General features: G+C 37.8%; 1 protein-coding gene across 2 annotated transcripts in view; it reads right to left on the reverse strand.

The window, feature by feature from the left end:
• TM9SF3 (transmembrane 9 superfamily member 3) overlaps positions 1–16,203 on the reverse strand; it is a 54,680-nt gene that overhangs the window by 14,298 nt on the left and 24,179 nt on the right. For both annotated transcript variants that reach the window (XM_061358718.1, XM_061358719.1), the window contains 6 exons: positions 13,436–13,596; positions 9,794–9,871; positions 8,854–8,985; positions 8,209–8,375; positions 5,454–5,548; positions 3,392–3,522 (listed from right to left, as the gene is read on the reverse strand). In XM_061358718.1, coding sequence (XP_061214702.1) covers positions 3,392–3,522; positions 5,454–5,548; positions 8,209–8,375; positions 8,854–8,985; positions 9,794–9,871; positions 13,436–13,596 — 764 coding nt within the window. The remainder of the gene's footprint in view (positions 1–3,391; positions 3,523–5,453; positions 5,549–8,208; positions 8,376–8,853; positions 8,986–9,793; positions 9,872–13,435; positions 13,597–16,203) is intronic.

Consider the following 16,203-nt stretch of genomic DNA (forward strand, 5'->3'; position numbering starts at 1 on the left):
TCTATTTTTTGCATATAATTTAAACACAACAAAATAGAAAGGTAATTGCTAAATACACGGAAAAGACTGACAAACAGCAACAGAAGGTGAGTCAAGGTGTACAACACCTTCACAACTCATCTATGCTCACTAGTAAGAGGATATAATAAAAAAAAACACCAACAAACCAGCCCCAAAAATCAAATTTGGGCTCCAAAAGAACAAAGAATTGAACAGCACCCACTGCATTTCTACAAAGGTGAAAAGATGAGAGAGCAAAACCCAGACTTCTATCTCTCTTTCATATGCGTAAGGAATTGAAAGTTTTAAATCATTAAGTTTTAAAAAGCTTCCATATTTGAATAAAATCTGTCACAGTCTTTATTGAATTTTGAAGGGAAAGGCAGCTGAAAGATATCCCAGGGAAGAGGTTAAGTCTTTGTCCAGGCTTATGGTGTATTTCACTACACCATGTCTGTCACAGTACAGGTAAGAGTGCTTGCACAGTATATCTAACAGGGCTAAAAGCAGAGACCCAAGACTGAAGAATTATTTCAGAAACAAGCTTTGGAACTTCCCAGCCCCTATCACATCTTCAGAGCTCCATTCACCTCGTACAACTCATTCCTGATGTCTGGGATCTCCTTGAAGTTCAAACCAGAAAAACAGACTGCAATGACAATGAGGTGTATGAGGATCCTGAAGAGCCCAATCTATCTGAGCATTTCAAGGCAAAGCGTAAAAGAGCAGACAGGTGGACCACAGATGCAGCAACTGTTAGCTTGGATATCTTGGCTTTGACACTATTGGCTGCCCTTGCCTACATTCCATAGAAAAATCTGTCTGGAGGGAGGAATTAAGTCACAGAGAAAAGAGACTTACCAAGAGGTTCACAGAGGATGGCAATGCAAAATGGCAAAGCACAGGATATCATATTGAAGCAGAGTCTCTTAGCAGACTTTTAGCTCAGAGACTTTTTTCAGCAACTCTGTTTCTGCTTTTTCAAGATTTACAGTAGTCAAGAAAGGGTGGCAATTCTTTCCAGCAATTTAAATCAAGGAGGGTGGCTTCAAGACATGAGAAGGTAAAGGAAGTAATTTTTGTGTTCTAGTACATGGAGATGGCCAAGGTTTTATTTTCCCAAGAAAGTTGCAGCAGCAAGTTTGCACTAGAGAATTCTGAAAACTTCTCTACCTTGCAAACAAAGGCAGAAAGACACAAAGGTTCCTTATCCATAAAGCCAGAGGGCTTACTGGGGACTTAAACCCAAGGCAGAACATGGTAATTTCAAACAATTTTCATTTCCTTTTAGAAAGCAGCTTCATTAGCTGATTTGAAGTCATCAGAGCATTGCTTATGCTGATGAAGTTTACGATTCATAACCTGCTCCTACTAAAACTCTGCTAACTCCAGTGAAGTTTTATTGCCACAGTCATAATGATTCAAACACTTTCATAAAACCTTGAGATCATTAAAATCATTGTGTACAAAGGGTCCTAACATCCTGATTAAGTGACCCCTGAAGATTTATATTCCCATTTGCTTCTGGCATATACATGTTTCCATGATCTTAAAACACAAATCAGTTGAACACATTTACAAGACAAACTTCAGCACAGGTAGAATTCCCTTCCCTCAGCATTTCTGACCTCCAAATGGGAATACAAGTGAGAAATGTGATATCATAAATGCTTGCTCAGCAGTAAAACAGAGCCTCTTTGCGCATATCGAAGATCAATGTTGTAAACTTTTATGACAGTACTGTATATGACTGCTAGCTTAGGAAAGAAAAACCAATACAATATTCCTTTGGGGCAACAACTAATATATTTGATACATATCCAAAGATAGAAATTTAGTCTAATTTCTTGAAGAAAACCAGAAAAAATTAAGTGAACAGTTTATAATAATATTTAGCTTGATATTATATTTAGTGGGTTTATAACAATGAATTCAACGTAAAAAGTTGGTACCTAGGCATGCATTGCAAATGCTACTAATAAGGAGGTGACTAGAACCAGCAATGTACAATTAAATTAATGACTCCTCCATCAGTAAAAAACTGTTGAAAACCTTTGCCTGAAACTGAGAATTATCTGTTTTTATTACCATTTATGATTTCTACCACATTCATTAACAGTGTGTTCTTAAGAAGTATTTTCAGTCACACACTGAATTTGATCATATCCCAAATAATACAATATATAAGACAGAACTTGTAGCACTAAGCTTCATTCTGTGGTGGATTTAAACTAAAAAGAAATCCAAGGCTATTCAAACATCTCTGAACAGACTGAATAATTTAACATATCACAAATACTGATATGTCAAGACGGAAGGTATTAAAAAAAATATAATGCTAATCCCAAGTCTTGCTATAGAAATTGAAAACAAGCCTTCCTATATTAAAATATTTTGTAAGTTAACAGTGCTACTGCACAGAATAAGAAAAAACAATTTTATGGCACATATTTAGGAAATAAATAATCCGCCCTCAAATACTACCTCTTGCAAGCTCAAACAGAAATTCTGCCAAAGCGCCAAGCAATTACACTGTATGGTCAATGTCTGGCTGAAGAGCACCGTATGCCAATGATCAGCTGGAGTGCATGGACCTCTGCCTGGGGATAGATGAGGAGCTGACTGAGAGCTTATGGGTCAGGGTTAAAGGGAGGGCAGGGACAGGGGACAAAGTAAGCAACCTAGTGTAGCAGAAGGTGTCCCTGCCTACGGCAGAAAGTTAGAACTAGAGAAGTTTAAAGGTCCCTTCTAACCCAAACCATTCGACAATTCTATCATTCATAGGGTTATCTGAGGTTGCTTGAAAGGGCCATGACAAACAAAACCCTGACAAAAGCCACAAGGAACAAGAAGTCATCCTGATTAAATGAAAAAGTAATCCAACCAGCATTGTTTTTCAAGTGACATGGTTAATACACAGACACAAGACCGTAATTGGATACTAAATACAACTTCACAAAGTGAAAACTGATTCACTTTTGAAAAGCCAGATCTCCTCAGGACATCTCATCTCACACTGTTGCCTAGTCTTTTTATTTTTTCTGCTTGACTGCAATGTTTCGGAAGTCGCTTTCAGTTGGAATCATTTTAGCTTATAACCAGTTTGAATTGGTCATCCAGAAGAAAATTCAAGTTACTAACTTCCCATGTTGTAACACTACTCTTGAATACAAAGCAGAAATGTCATTTTAAGCAGAGAGAAGACTGTTATTGGCATCCAACAGCTGTTGCTATCATGATTAAAATGAATTATACTTGAAGCACCTCAAACTGCTCCTAGAATAAATTTCAAACTAGGAAGCTAAAGCTATGACTCGCAATTGTACTTAGAGTAAAATGTAGTTTTCCTGTGCCTACAGTCGTGTTTAAATTCTCCAGTAAAATGACTCACCATAGTTCCAAAGGGTATAGCTCTTGAAGCATGGTAATAGATAGCAATGAAGTTAATGAAGAAGGCAGTTCCACACACCATGGCTGGAATAAGGAAGGCTCCAATGAACATCTGCTTTATCCATCGCCTTCCTGTAAGAATGCACATGCCAATGGGGCTGGTAAGATACAGCATATTTTGCTCAAAAAGTTATCAGCAAGATGTCTAGAACTGAGGTGTTCAACTTCTACTCCCCCAAAAAGGTGAAAGAAATAAGTAACAACATACTACATCAATACAAGTCAGCTAACAGTTTGATTTGACTCCTGGCAACTCACAAGAAGCAGCACATTAATCAATTCATTACATCAGTTGAAAAGATGGGAAAAGGGATACAGCATGACAAAATTCCAGCTGAGGAACAGCACATGCTGAATAAGCTGGCCAAACAAACCAGAGTATGGAACATTAAGTCTACGTGTAAGCTGCAGGTTAGTAGAGACCAGAGCTGGTCCTGTGCAGAGCCTGCTCACACCTTGAGAGCATAAGAGCTCAGCACCACTCAAGGGACAACTCAGTACTGCAGCTGCTTTCAAGGCAGCTCCTGCTCTGGATTGTCTTCACCCAACTAAGCCAACTTACATTCAGAATGTGTTAAGGAACTGGATGTCCCTAGTGTTAAGCAAAATGCCACAGCATTGAATAGACACTAAAATTGAATTAATATACATCTTCAACATCAGAAAAGGTAGAAAGCGATTTCTAAACCCCAGGCATAAAGGACAACATCACTTGTACGCAGTTGTTAGAGCTCTCTGAGGAGCTAAAAAAAAAAAAACCACCAAACCACCAACCCCCCCCCAAAAAAAAACCCCAAACACCAACCCTCTTGAGCAACACCTTAAGAATTTTCACTGTCTATATTCCCTTTAGTTTCTATGCTCTTAAATACTACATATATTTAAATACACCACAGATGCATCTGAAATATGCACTAAATAAAACCAGAAAACTAGCATATTCTTTTTAAAACCATTGTATGTATTTTCACTGTGAGCCAACATAACCACCATTTCATGGTTTGATACACAGCTGATCTGTACAAAAAAATATGCAAATTTGGCTCAACTATACGGCACAGTACACTTTAGAACAACCCTCATTTACCTAGATCTGGTTTTCTACAAACTACTAGGTTTATAAACAAACCACATGAAAAGAAACATCTAACCCCAAAACTCAAGAGTACACTGCAGTTGAGACTGAATACTAACAAGTATGCCGTGCTAAAAAGATACAAGATTTTCTTCTGCAAACTTACCAGAATTATTTTTAATAAAGCACTGTAGAAGATAATAGATATTGATTACTCTTTTGTTGCAGCATAGGGAATGGATGAAGCTATTGGACTGCAAGGACATAACTGGTCATAACTCAAAGGCATAGCGGGGAGCACTTGAAGACAGCCTGTCCAAATCCGTTATGTCAATTTTATTGGGTTTCTGCTCTCTACTGATACTCATTTTGAGTTTGCCAAGTATAAAGCAGAGCACATATTGGAAAGAATAACCTTCTTTAAAAGATGCCATAAACAGTTCTCCCCATCCACAATTAATGGTCTAGTAAGTACTGTAAGTACTTTCTGTGTTAGTAAACATAACCCCCTGGTACCTGTAAAGGAGGGCTATGTAGGAGTCATCTGGAGAAGACAATATGAGCTATTTAACAGCACACTGTAGATGAGGGAGAGACTATTACACTCTCTGGATTTCATGAGCCAAACAATTATATATAAAGAGTATAACAAGCAATTCATAAGACACAACTGTTAACAGTTCTTTAGCTCTTATTATTTTCAAATTAACCAAAGACTTCAGCTATCTTTAGTTAGAAAATGCAGCCAAAACTGCATAGGAAGTAAGAAAAAAGTTAAATATACTCAACATATTTCTGTTTATTAAGAATTTAATGGATTCCATCTGAATGGCCCAACTCCACGAGGACACCTCTACTGGTGCAAATCACAAAATAATTTCTTCCTTTAAGAATTTAATGAAAATGCTGAAACATGAAAACAATTTACCTCCTTGTCTAGCATAAAGGCTTCCTCCAAAATATCCATTCACTGGTGATGTTGCAGCATAAACAAATATAGCTGTACTAAGCATTGATCCTCTCCTACAATAAGTGATTTGTTTGGTAAATGAAACAGAAAAACAAGCTTTATTAGAGCAAAAGATTACAGTAAGATATGTACATTTAGAAGCAGTTACTTAATATTTTTAGCTAATGTAGTAATTTAAAAGTGCTGAAATTGTAAAATCTGTATAATAACGAGAACTGTTTGTATCCAAAGCTTCTGGCCAAGTCTAATTCAACCTGGAAAAAAACCAAACGTGTTTTGACGTATTACATTCTTTTCTAATATCTGTTTATTTTCACTGAGTACAAAACCTCATCTCTGATCAAAATATTCTGACATTTGGACAAGGTATACTTTGTGTATAAAGAACTGAACTATTTCTATGACATGTATCAACTATAAGATTCAACTACTGCAGACAAAAGCCCCTCTTTACTTAGTATGAAGGCCAGTATTAACAAAAATATGTTAAGAGTGTGAATGGTGTTTCTGCCATCCCTCAGAAATTAACTTTGAAGATGGAATGTGTTCATCTTACAGATAATTAGAAAACCTGATTCAGAAGCTATAAATACTACAATGAAGCCACAAGTCACCATTGAGTAGTCCAGCCAGAAGAGTTCCGTAATTTTAAAATTATCACCGCATTAAATGCTGGAGTACTCATTTTGCAATAGTTTTTCTAAAATTTTACAGGCAAAGCTAATAATTTTAAATCACAAAAGCCATCTCCAAATTTATTTTTAAAAGTCATGGCTAAAAATTATAGCAAGCTATAAATGTTATTCATGAATAGACCTGTATCTCCATGTCCCTCTGCTGCTCTTTATCAGCAAAAGGCAGCAGAAAGTTTTCAGCCAGTTTGCTGTACTTTCTGCAAATTACTTGTTCTGAGAGATTCCAGACTACTGGCATTTTGGGTTTTGATGAAGCATTACTGGATGCCTGCTCTACTCAAAGTAGTAATCTTTAGTACGAATGCGTTCCATGACTTTATGGATTGAATTAAGCAAATACATGTTCTGGTCACACATGCTAACATTGCCTCTTAAAAAAAAAAAAAGTAGTAATTCTATTTTAGAAAGCTACTGGTGAGACAGAAAGCGCTTTTAACACTTCTCCTAATTTGAGACAATTCAGAAACACATGGAAAACCCCAGAAGCCTATGCATAGTCTGAAATGACACATGTAAATCCAGGCTAATTGTAAAATGACCCACAGATGTTCATCTTAAATTGTCTCAGAATTTCCTATTCTCAAGCTTACTCACTTATGCTTCAAATATTCCAATAGAAAAGCTTCCCAAAACACAATACAGTACAATAAATTAACAGCTGACATGACTCCTGAGAGTTCTGAAATACCTGAAGAACACTGACAGGCAATCATTCTTGTAATTCTGGTTTACAGCCTTTTTCACTCACATCACTATTCTTTTAAACATAAGAACTGTCTACACCTGATTTCATCAATTGTTCTGTTACACACCCAGAATTAAATTCACTTAGAGTGATATAAAGTGATAATGCAATAAAAGACTAAGTGCACATATATTTTTTAAAATTACTGTTCTGATGCATTTTAAAATTGCCATTACCAATTTACAGCTTCCCGACAGTGCACGGACATTCTGAAATGGTTTCATTCCCTCCCTTAAAGGGCTGACATGCTGTACAATTAAAAGTGTGTATGTAAACCTCTCCAGAAATGTAACCATGGGACATAAAGGGGGAATAACACCATATGAAAAATGAGAATATGCCAAAGTACTGCTACTATAGAGTAGGTATTTAATAACACCATTACAAGGCAGCTACCTTCAAAAACAAGAGCTCTCTCTAGTGGCACGCTAGGAGTATTACAACTTGTTAAAATCAAGTTACAGGTGATAGTCAAGGGAAAATATAACAGAGATTTGAAATTCTAGTCAGTGCTTAAAACAAAGCACTTGTAAAAGAAAAAAAAAGAAAAAATCCCTACAATATCCAAAATACAATCACTACAGAAACATAAGAAGTCCATTCAAGACACCAAAAATCTCAAACAGGTATAAGGTAAAGGAAAAATACTGGGTGAACCACAAGTGGTGTGTTAAACTTGAGTACTGTTTTTGTTTTAAATGAATTCTCTCCAATCAGGACCCTTCTGTTGCTGGAGGTTTTACGTGAAACACAGGCTGAGCTGTATGTGTTTGAAATAACTTAAAAAATTGAATCTCCAGTGCTGAGAAGAGTTGTGGGTAAGACTGGCTTAATGAACTGTTAGCAGTGAACAGGACTATTCACAACACAGCATGCTGCCACTCCAGTTCTTTAGAGGACATGTTGGGGAAAACAGGGTAAGAAATATAGCAATATCTTGTCACTCCAGAAGAAACCAGGAGTGAAATATGTACCTTTTAGCATTTATTTCCCGTATCATCTACCCATGATGCTGCAGAACAACAGATTAGTTTCATAATATATCATGTAAAAAGCATTAAAAGAATAAAAGGAGAACAAATTACATGATAAGAGTAGGACAAAGTTTCAATACAACTTAAAAAAGCTCTTCTGAATACAGCTACAGCTGTTCTAAAGACAAAGACTAAAGACTCTCGAACAATTTTTTCCAGACCACTTAGAACATTCACTTTTGCAATTATTTTGTTCATTTAGCATTTATATGTGGAAGGCATGGTACTACTATACTTACTCTGTGTATAAATCCTCTATCATTGCAACAACAATGACTATAAGAGACACTGCAAAAATTTGACAACCAGAACCAATAAGCGAGGAAAATATTAGCGGATGACTGGATGGTCTAAACACATCTCCATGGACCTGTTTCCACCCATACTCATCACCTAGATCTCTGTCCTAGGAGCAAGAACAACAACAAAAAAAATTAAGTATAATCATGGCAATTAATAAAAACCTCCACAAGTTAGGCGAAAATTAAAGTTTTGATTTATTAAAGCAACTTCAAGTACAACTGTATCTTCTCTGCTGAAAGCATCAAATCTAGGAGAAAAGTTTCCTTTTCTTACGCTTATGGAAAACAACAAAAATTACTACATGAATGTACAATGCAGTAAAATCTATGTGGTTCCTTCCCTACCCCTAAAATCCTCTGAAGTTCCTAGGAGTATACACAGGCTTCTATTACACACTTAGAACAGACCTTGTTTAATCCAAGTATGGATATGAACATTAACACAGTGACTACAGACAATTCTAGGAGCATGTTATAAAGAAAACCACTAACTTTCAAGACACACATAAGGCAGTTTTTCTTGAAGAGAAAACAATAAGCCTTAAAAAAAAAGACTGAAAAAACTGCAAATGCAGATCTTACCATATCATCCATTTCTTCCTCCTTGCTGTATCTTGCATAATCTTTTCGCAAAGTTCTCATTAGTATCATAGACACTAGGCCAACCAGAAAGATCACCATCATAAAAGAATTGAAAATTGAAAACCAGTGAATCTACAAAAAGAAAACACATCCCTAAGGTTTAAAACTGTAAATATATTTCAGATTTGTTCCAATAAGGATAAATTGCTGCCTAGCAGGACAGCTTGTCAGCACTAGCAAAGTAATAATAAACCCATGCTGTAAGTAATAATACAGTTGTAGAAAGTCCTACTAAGACCAGCTTGTGAAACACCATACATAAAGCTTTCCAATGGCCAAGTTTGCTCATGACGAAGTTATCACAGCAAAGTTTGAACAGTTGGCTATGCATGCTGCCTTGGTAAAGGAAAGGCAACATAATATACTGCTGCCTTCCTAGAGAGGAGGTTTGACTAAAAAAAATGCTCACACCACTGCTTTGCACAGGACCAAAACATGCAGCGGCATTATTTTGTGTCTAACAAGCACACCACTAAGCTCCAAACGGAATTCAAACCCTTTGATTTCAGAAAAAAGTGTATCTCATTACACTAGCCATAAGGAGACTATAACCATAGGTTTAAACAATGACAACCAATGTTGCCAATTGGCTTAGGCTAATACTTTTTGCTTTGCATTTACTTCAGTAAAAAATGTATTTATGATCAATTGCAGTTATCCAGCTTACAAGTCATGCCTGCACATTTACTGAAGCAGTCTAAAAGCCTGGAACACAGAACTACGCCTTAACGTCTACAGACTTAGACCTGGCCTGTTTCACTGTCCCAGAACACCTCTGACATCCAAACATTCAGATGTCATCTAAAAATTCTATGACATCTGAACTAAAGCAACCATTTCAAAGGGATATTTTGTAAGGTTGTCTTAGAACCATACATACTCTATGCTGAAAGAATGATGGGTCCAGATACTTGTCAAATCGGTCTTCAAACTTCACATCTGATTTCTTCCATTTCACCTTAAGAGAGAAAAATGACCACTTTAAATGCTCATAATATGTTCAGCTATAGTCACATGCAGAAACCCAAAATGCATTTTTACAATCATCCACTTTAGATGTATTCACAGAATCATAAAATAGGGTTGGAAAGGATCTTAAGATCACCTAGTTCCAATCCTCCTGACATGGGCAGGGACACCTCACACTAAACCATGTCACCCAAGGCTCTGTTCAACCTGGCCTTGAGCATCACCAGGGATGGAGCATTCACAACTTCCCTGGGCAACCCATTCCAGTGCCTCATCACCGTAACAGTAAAGAATTTCCTCCTTATAACCAGTCTAAGCTTCCCCTGCTTAAGTTTTAACCCATTACCCCCTGGACTAGCACTACAGGTTCCTAATCAAGAGTCCCTCCGCAGCATCCTTATAGACCCCCTTCAGATACTATGAGGTCTCCACGCAACCTTCTCTACTCCAGGCTGAACAGCCCCAACTTTCTCAGCCTATCTTCATATGGGAGGTGTTCCAGCCCCTTGATCATCCTCGTGGCCCTTCTCTGCACTTGTTCCAACAGTTCCATGGCCTCTTTATGTTGAGGACACCAGAACTGCACACAATACTCCAGGTGAGGCCTCACAAGAGCAGAGTAGGTGGGCAGGATCACCTCCTTCGACCTGCTGGTCACACTCCTCTTGATGCAGCCCAGCATACGGTTGGCTTTCTGGGCTGTGAGGGCACACCGAAGCCAGCTCATGTTCATTTTCTCATCAACCAAAACCCCCAAGTGCTTCTCCACAGGGCTGCTCTGAATCTATTCTCTGCCCAACCTGAAGCTGTGCCTGGGATTGCTCTGACCCAGGTGTAGGACCTTGCACTTGGCACGGTTAAACTTCATGAAGCTCTCATCCGCCCACTTCACAAGCATGTCAAGGTCCCTCTGGATGTCATTCCTTCCCTCCAGCGTATCAACTGAACCACACGGCTTGGTGTCATCAGCAAACTTGCTGAGGGTGCACTCAATCCCACTGTCCATGTCACTGACAGCAGTGTTGAACAAGACCGGTCCCAACACCGATCCCTGAGGGACACCACTCGTTACTGGTCTCCAGCCAGACACTGAGCCATTGACCACAACTCTTTGCATGTGGCCATCCAGCCAGTTCTTTATCCACCAAGTGGTCCATCTATCAAATTGATGTCTCTCCAATTTAGAGACAAGGATGTCATGTGGGACAGTGTCGAACGCCCTACACAAATCCAGGTAGATGACATCAACTGCTCAACCCTTGTCCATCAGTTCCGTAGCCCCATCATAAAAGGCCACCAAACTGGTCAGGCAGGACTTCCCCTTAGTGAAGCCATGCTGGCTGTCACCAAGCACTTTGCTGTTTTTCATGTGCCTTAGCATGTCTTTCAGGAGAATATGCTCCAAGATTTTGCCAGGCACAGAGGTGAGACTGACTGATCTGTAGTTCCCTGGGTCATCCATTTTCTCCTTGTTGAAAACGGGGGTTATGTTTCTCTTTTTCCAGTCATCGGGAACTTCACCTGACTGTCATGATTTTTCAAATATGATGGACAGTACCTTAGCAACTTCATTCGCCGGCTCCTTCAGAACCCACAAATGGGTCCCATGGACTTGTGCACGTTCAGGTTAAGATGGTCTCGAACTAGATCCACTCCTACAGTGGGCCTAGGGTCTTCATTCTCACAGTCCCTTCCAAGACTTGGGTGTGTCTGCCTTCCAAGACTTGGGTGGTGTGGTCAGAGCATTTGCCAGTGAAGACCGAGGCAAAGAAGTCATTCAGAACCTCAGCCTTCTCCAACTCCAAGGTAGCCAGTTCCTCCAATAGCTTCCAGAGGCCTACGTTGTCCCTAGTCTGTCTTTTATTCACTATGTACCTACAGCATCCCTTTCTGTTATCCTTAACATCCCTAACCAAGTTTAATTCTAACTGGGCCTTAGCTTTCCTAACCTAGTCCCTAGCTTCCCTAGGAAATACTAGGATTTTTAGTGATCTTGTAACAAATGCAGGCCCCTTTTGCATATCTGTTTAAAATACATGAAAATGAACTACCTTTTCAAAACACATGTTCTCTTACTCAGTTTAGAGGAAAGCATATACATGTAGATTGAACACCCATATCACTCACCACAGTCCCGAGACGTTAAAAACGCCAAGACTTAAGTATTACTTTGAGGTATGATACTAACGTTCTTCGGTTCAAATTACAACCTTGTTCAAGAGTAGTAGCTCACAACATTAACAGATTTCAACACTGGTTTAAGCAGATACACTTCTTATTAGAGCATCTGCCACTGAGAAGCACTGCTTAGAACAAATCCACTAGATTCAATCTGTGAATTAAACACCACACACATGCCAGCCCAGCGATTGCCCAGTGCTGCAAACAGAACTGTAGAGGTAAGCCTTGAACTTTGTATACTAAAAAGTATTTTAAGGAAATATCTAATGTTATTTTCATTTCTGACAGCTAATTCAGTGCTGTCCAACTCAAAATTCATAGAGCAAATGGACTTCACAATGCTCATAGAATTTGAAATAGAGAATTTTAACATTTCTACTATCAATTTTGCAACAGAAATAGGGTGATCAGTGTAAATGTAATTCTAGAAGGTATATTTAGACACAGTTATCTGTACTTGAAACTATACAACTTATCCAGCACAAGAAGAATGTAACAATGGCAAGAATATCCTCTGAAATAGAATTGTATGCTTACACCTACTGCTAATACACTGTAGAAAATAAATTCATTAAGAACTAGTTTTAGTACACAAATATGGTGAATATGAGAAGTGAACCATTACAGATTTAAGCAACATCAAATAAATGAGGAAAACTGCAGGAAAAAAAACCCATACCTCAGAGCAGCAAATGTTTGTTCACTACCTTTTATCACAGCAATTCAATAAACTAGCAGAAGGCTTCAGAGAAAACCTGACTGAAAGTTATATAAATAAGACAAATTTCTGCTGGAACTGCAGTGCCAAAATAAGATTTGATAATAAATGCCTGCAAAGTATGAAGGCCATAGCTCAGAATCCAGCTCAAATCTATGATGTAAATGATAGAGCTCCAAATTTAAGAAGATGTCATATAATAAGACATCTTATTATATAAGTTATATAAATAAGACAAATTTCTGCTGGAACGGCAGTGCCAAAATAAGCTTTGATAATAACTGCCTGCAAAGTATGAAGGCCATAGCTCAGAATCCAGCTCAAATCTATGATGTAAATGATAGAGCTCCAAATTTAAGAAGATGTCTACCTACTGGTGGCTCCTCCATACTTCGTCTCCATACCTTATCAGACATCTTCCTTTCTCACCAAAACACTTTTCTGAAGATCATAGAAGCTTCAGTATATTTGAAATGTTTAAAAAATAATTTTTTATTATTAATAAACCTGTCATTGTTTGTCAGTAATGAAAAAAAATGTGAAGGAGTGAAAATACATCTTCCTCTAATACAGTTTTAAGTATACAAGTACCTATTTTTGAGCTACTTCACCATTTATAATACATTATTATAGATGCATCATCAAATTACTTACTGAATATGACATCTGGATTTTTGTGTTTGGTACCAATTTCACCTTTCCTTCACTTGTCAGGTTGACATCTACAATTCTATTTCCATTGTAACCAATTTCAAGTTTTTTGTAAGTCCAAAGATAATAATCTTCTCCATTTTCATCTGCTTCTCCCACAATACCTGCATAGGAAACAAGTGTAAGCATCTATTATAGGCATACTTTTCAAATACTCTGAGATTTTTTAAATATGCATTCCAAAAGTTTTGCCAGCCAAAAAAGCTGCATGACTGCAGTGAAGAGATCACAGCAGACCTTAATGCTCCTCTTCTCAAATCTAATACTTGGGATGTTCTTTCAATCCACAGGTATTTGCAAAAACCATTCTGTAACTGTATTAACAGAAAAAAGCATGCAGCTACAAACATTGCAGAAGAGTCCCTCTAGGTTTCTTTGGAATTCTTACCAGATTAACAACTAGCTGAATACAGATTTCATTTCCATGAACAGAACTTAGCCAAGACCCCTGTATTTTCCCATCTCCTGTGTATCACTTCATTCATTTCTCTTCCTCTTAAAAATTTTACTTAAATTCTGTACTCCTCATTAGTTGACTCCCCAACACATACTTTTGGTCTCATTTTCACACAAACTTCCAACACTTGTTAAGAATGGTAGTTCTTGACTATTCTGTTACTTTCACTGAACATTTCATAAAGTTATATACTTACGTGAAGATTTTTATTACCTCCAACATTAAAAGCTCCTCAGATGCTCCTGGAGCATCAGAACACAACTAAACTCAATACTAGCCACGATTAAGTTCTTACTTTTTAATAAATTGCCACAAAAATGTCTTATCTATTACCTACTCTGGAAAATTCCAGAGAATGTCCTATGTAGGCAGTGGGGAAGTCAAGTCTAACAGTCATGAAATTCACAGGCTACAGGTGTCACCTTTAATGTCAAGACCATCATACCAAAAATCACATACAAGATAGAAAGCCACGAATAAAAGCAGCAGTCAAGATACTCAAAGGTGAGGGCAGGCAACGTGGTGGAGGATATGGAACAGGTTACCACAAAGCAGCAGGCCTACGAAGGAATAGCGGTTGTGCATTACCTGTACTTTTACATTTTCAAGGTGGTATTTTTGTGTCATGTTTTTTACTCATGCTCATCTGTCAGGATTGCCTTCCATATGAAACATATGCCAGTTTGCACCTATGCCATAGAGCCTAGCACCTGGACTACCATCTGCTCCCATGGTAGTATCCAAAAACATGACAATACCCACCTCTAAACTATGTAAAGGACATTCTGATCAATCACTACCTGAAGGAGTGAACTAACACAGTGCTCCCTATATTTAGGGAGATGTCCTGAGCAGCAAGTCTCAGAGCCTTAAGTTTTAGGTAGTACTCAGAGCCCAAAATATTCCTCCTGTTGAACACAGACCCAACAAAAAACAAACAAAATTAATACAGATAAGATCTATTCACAGCCTTCTAAACTGTACTGGGAACACAAAGGTCAGAAAGACTGGTTCAGACTTGCAGATAAACACTTCTGACGAGTTCAGGTGCATCCATTCCTTTCTCAGCCCCCCATCAAGAGCCGTTTTGTTTTGTTTGGGATTTTTTGTTGTTTTGCTTGGTTGGTTGGTTGGTTTTTTTAATAAAACCCCAGCTAATGTTGACTGACCAATCTACAGTCCTGCTAATTTTACCTAGCAAACAGGAGACATGGACAGATCAGCACCACTTGCTTTCACGCTTCATGTCAGATTATATCCTTGCATAATACTACAGTATTTACAATGCTGTAGCCATGTATTAAGCATCACAACTTGAGGTCCTGTTTCCAAACAACTATCAAAACCAGCTTCTTAACATAATACGAAGATGATACCTATGTTTTATGTGTTTGTTAGTTGTAGCATTAGGAATGGTTTTTTATGCATACATAGCATACTACTGAAGAACGTTAAAAACACTGGAATTACATTAAAATAGATTTTTCAGCCAAAAGCATGTAATTTAGTCAGTGTGTAGAATATTTAGTATTTATTCTTTGGTATTTGAGGTGAGAAGAAATGTTCACAAACCAGATTTGAAAAATCAGTCTTAAAAAAAGAAAGTTTCTAAGACTCACTAGCCACACATGATTCCAAAGACATCAGCTTAGCATCCATCATCCTTGGGCTGTCTAAAGCCAACACAGCTGTCACTAGTCTACGAAAATCACTGATCTTTTGCTGAAAGGCCAAATGCATAAAAATTACTGAAGCAACAACTGTTACTCATGAATGCTTTTAAAAAGCATACCAGCAATTGCACGAGAAATAAATGCCTCACATATTAATTAGATTAATTAGGGTCTACTTCAAGTCCTGCCACAGAGCTGTTATATACACTAAGCAAATCAGCAGAAAAGAACAAGTACAATACATGGGTACTTCTCCTACCAGGCATTATAATGTTATCTCTTAAAAACAGATCCATTTTTTAAAAAAGCAAGAACCTTCTTAACATATAAATAAAACCCAAACAAAGCACCAGCATTTCTGGCTGAGGCTCATGTTCATCAGATAGCTACTTTCTAAAACCTATTAAAATTACAAGAAAGAGCTTAAGAAAACCCTGCCCTCTGACAGAATGAATGATGGGTAAGATTATTCATCATACGGTCTATCAAAGGACTTCTTTCACATGGCATCAACTGTATTCTTGACGGTGTTGTGGGATTTTGTTTATATTAGATGGTTTTAACTCTCTCATTGAACACAG

This window comes from Neopsephotus bourkii, unplaced genomic scaffold, assembly GCF_033783945.1.
Source record: "Neopsephotus bourkii isolate Nb327-2 ecotype Australia unplaced genomic scaffold, CSIRO-AGI_Nbou_v1 NB_951, whole genome shotgun sequence".
Lineage (NCBI taxonomy): Eukaryota > Metazoa > Chordata > Aves > Psittaciformes > Psittacidae > Neopsephotus > Neopsephotus bourkii.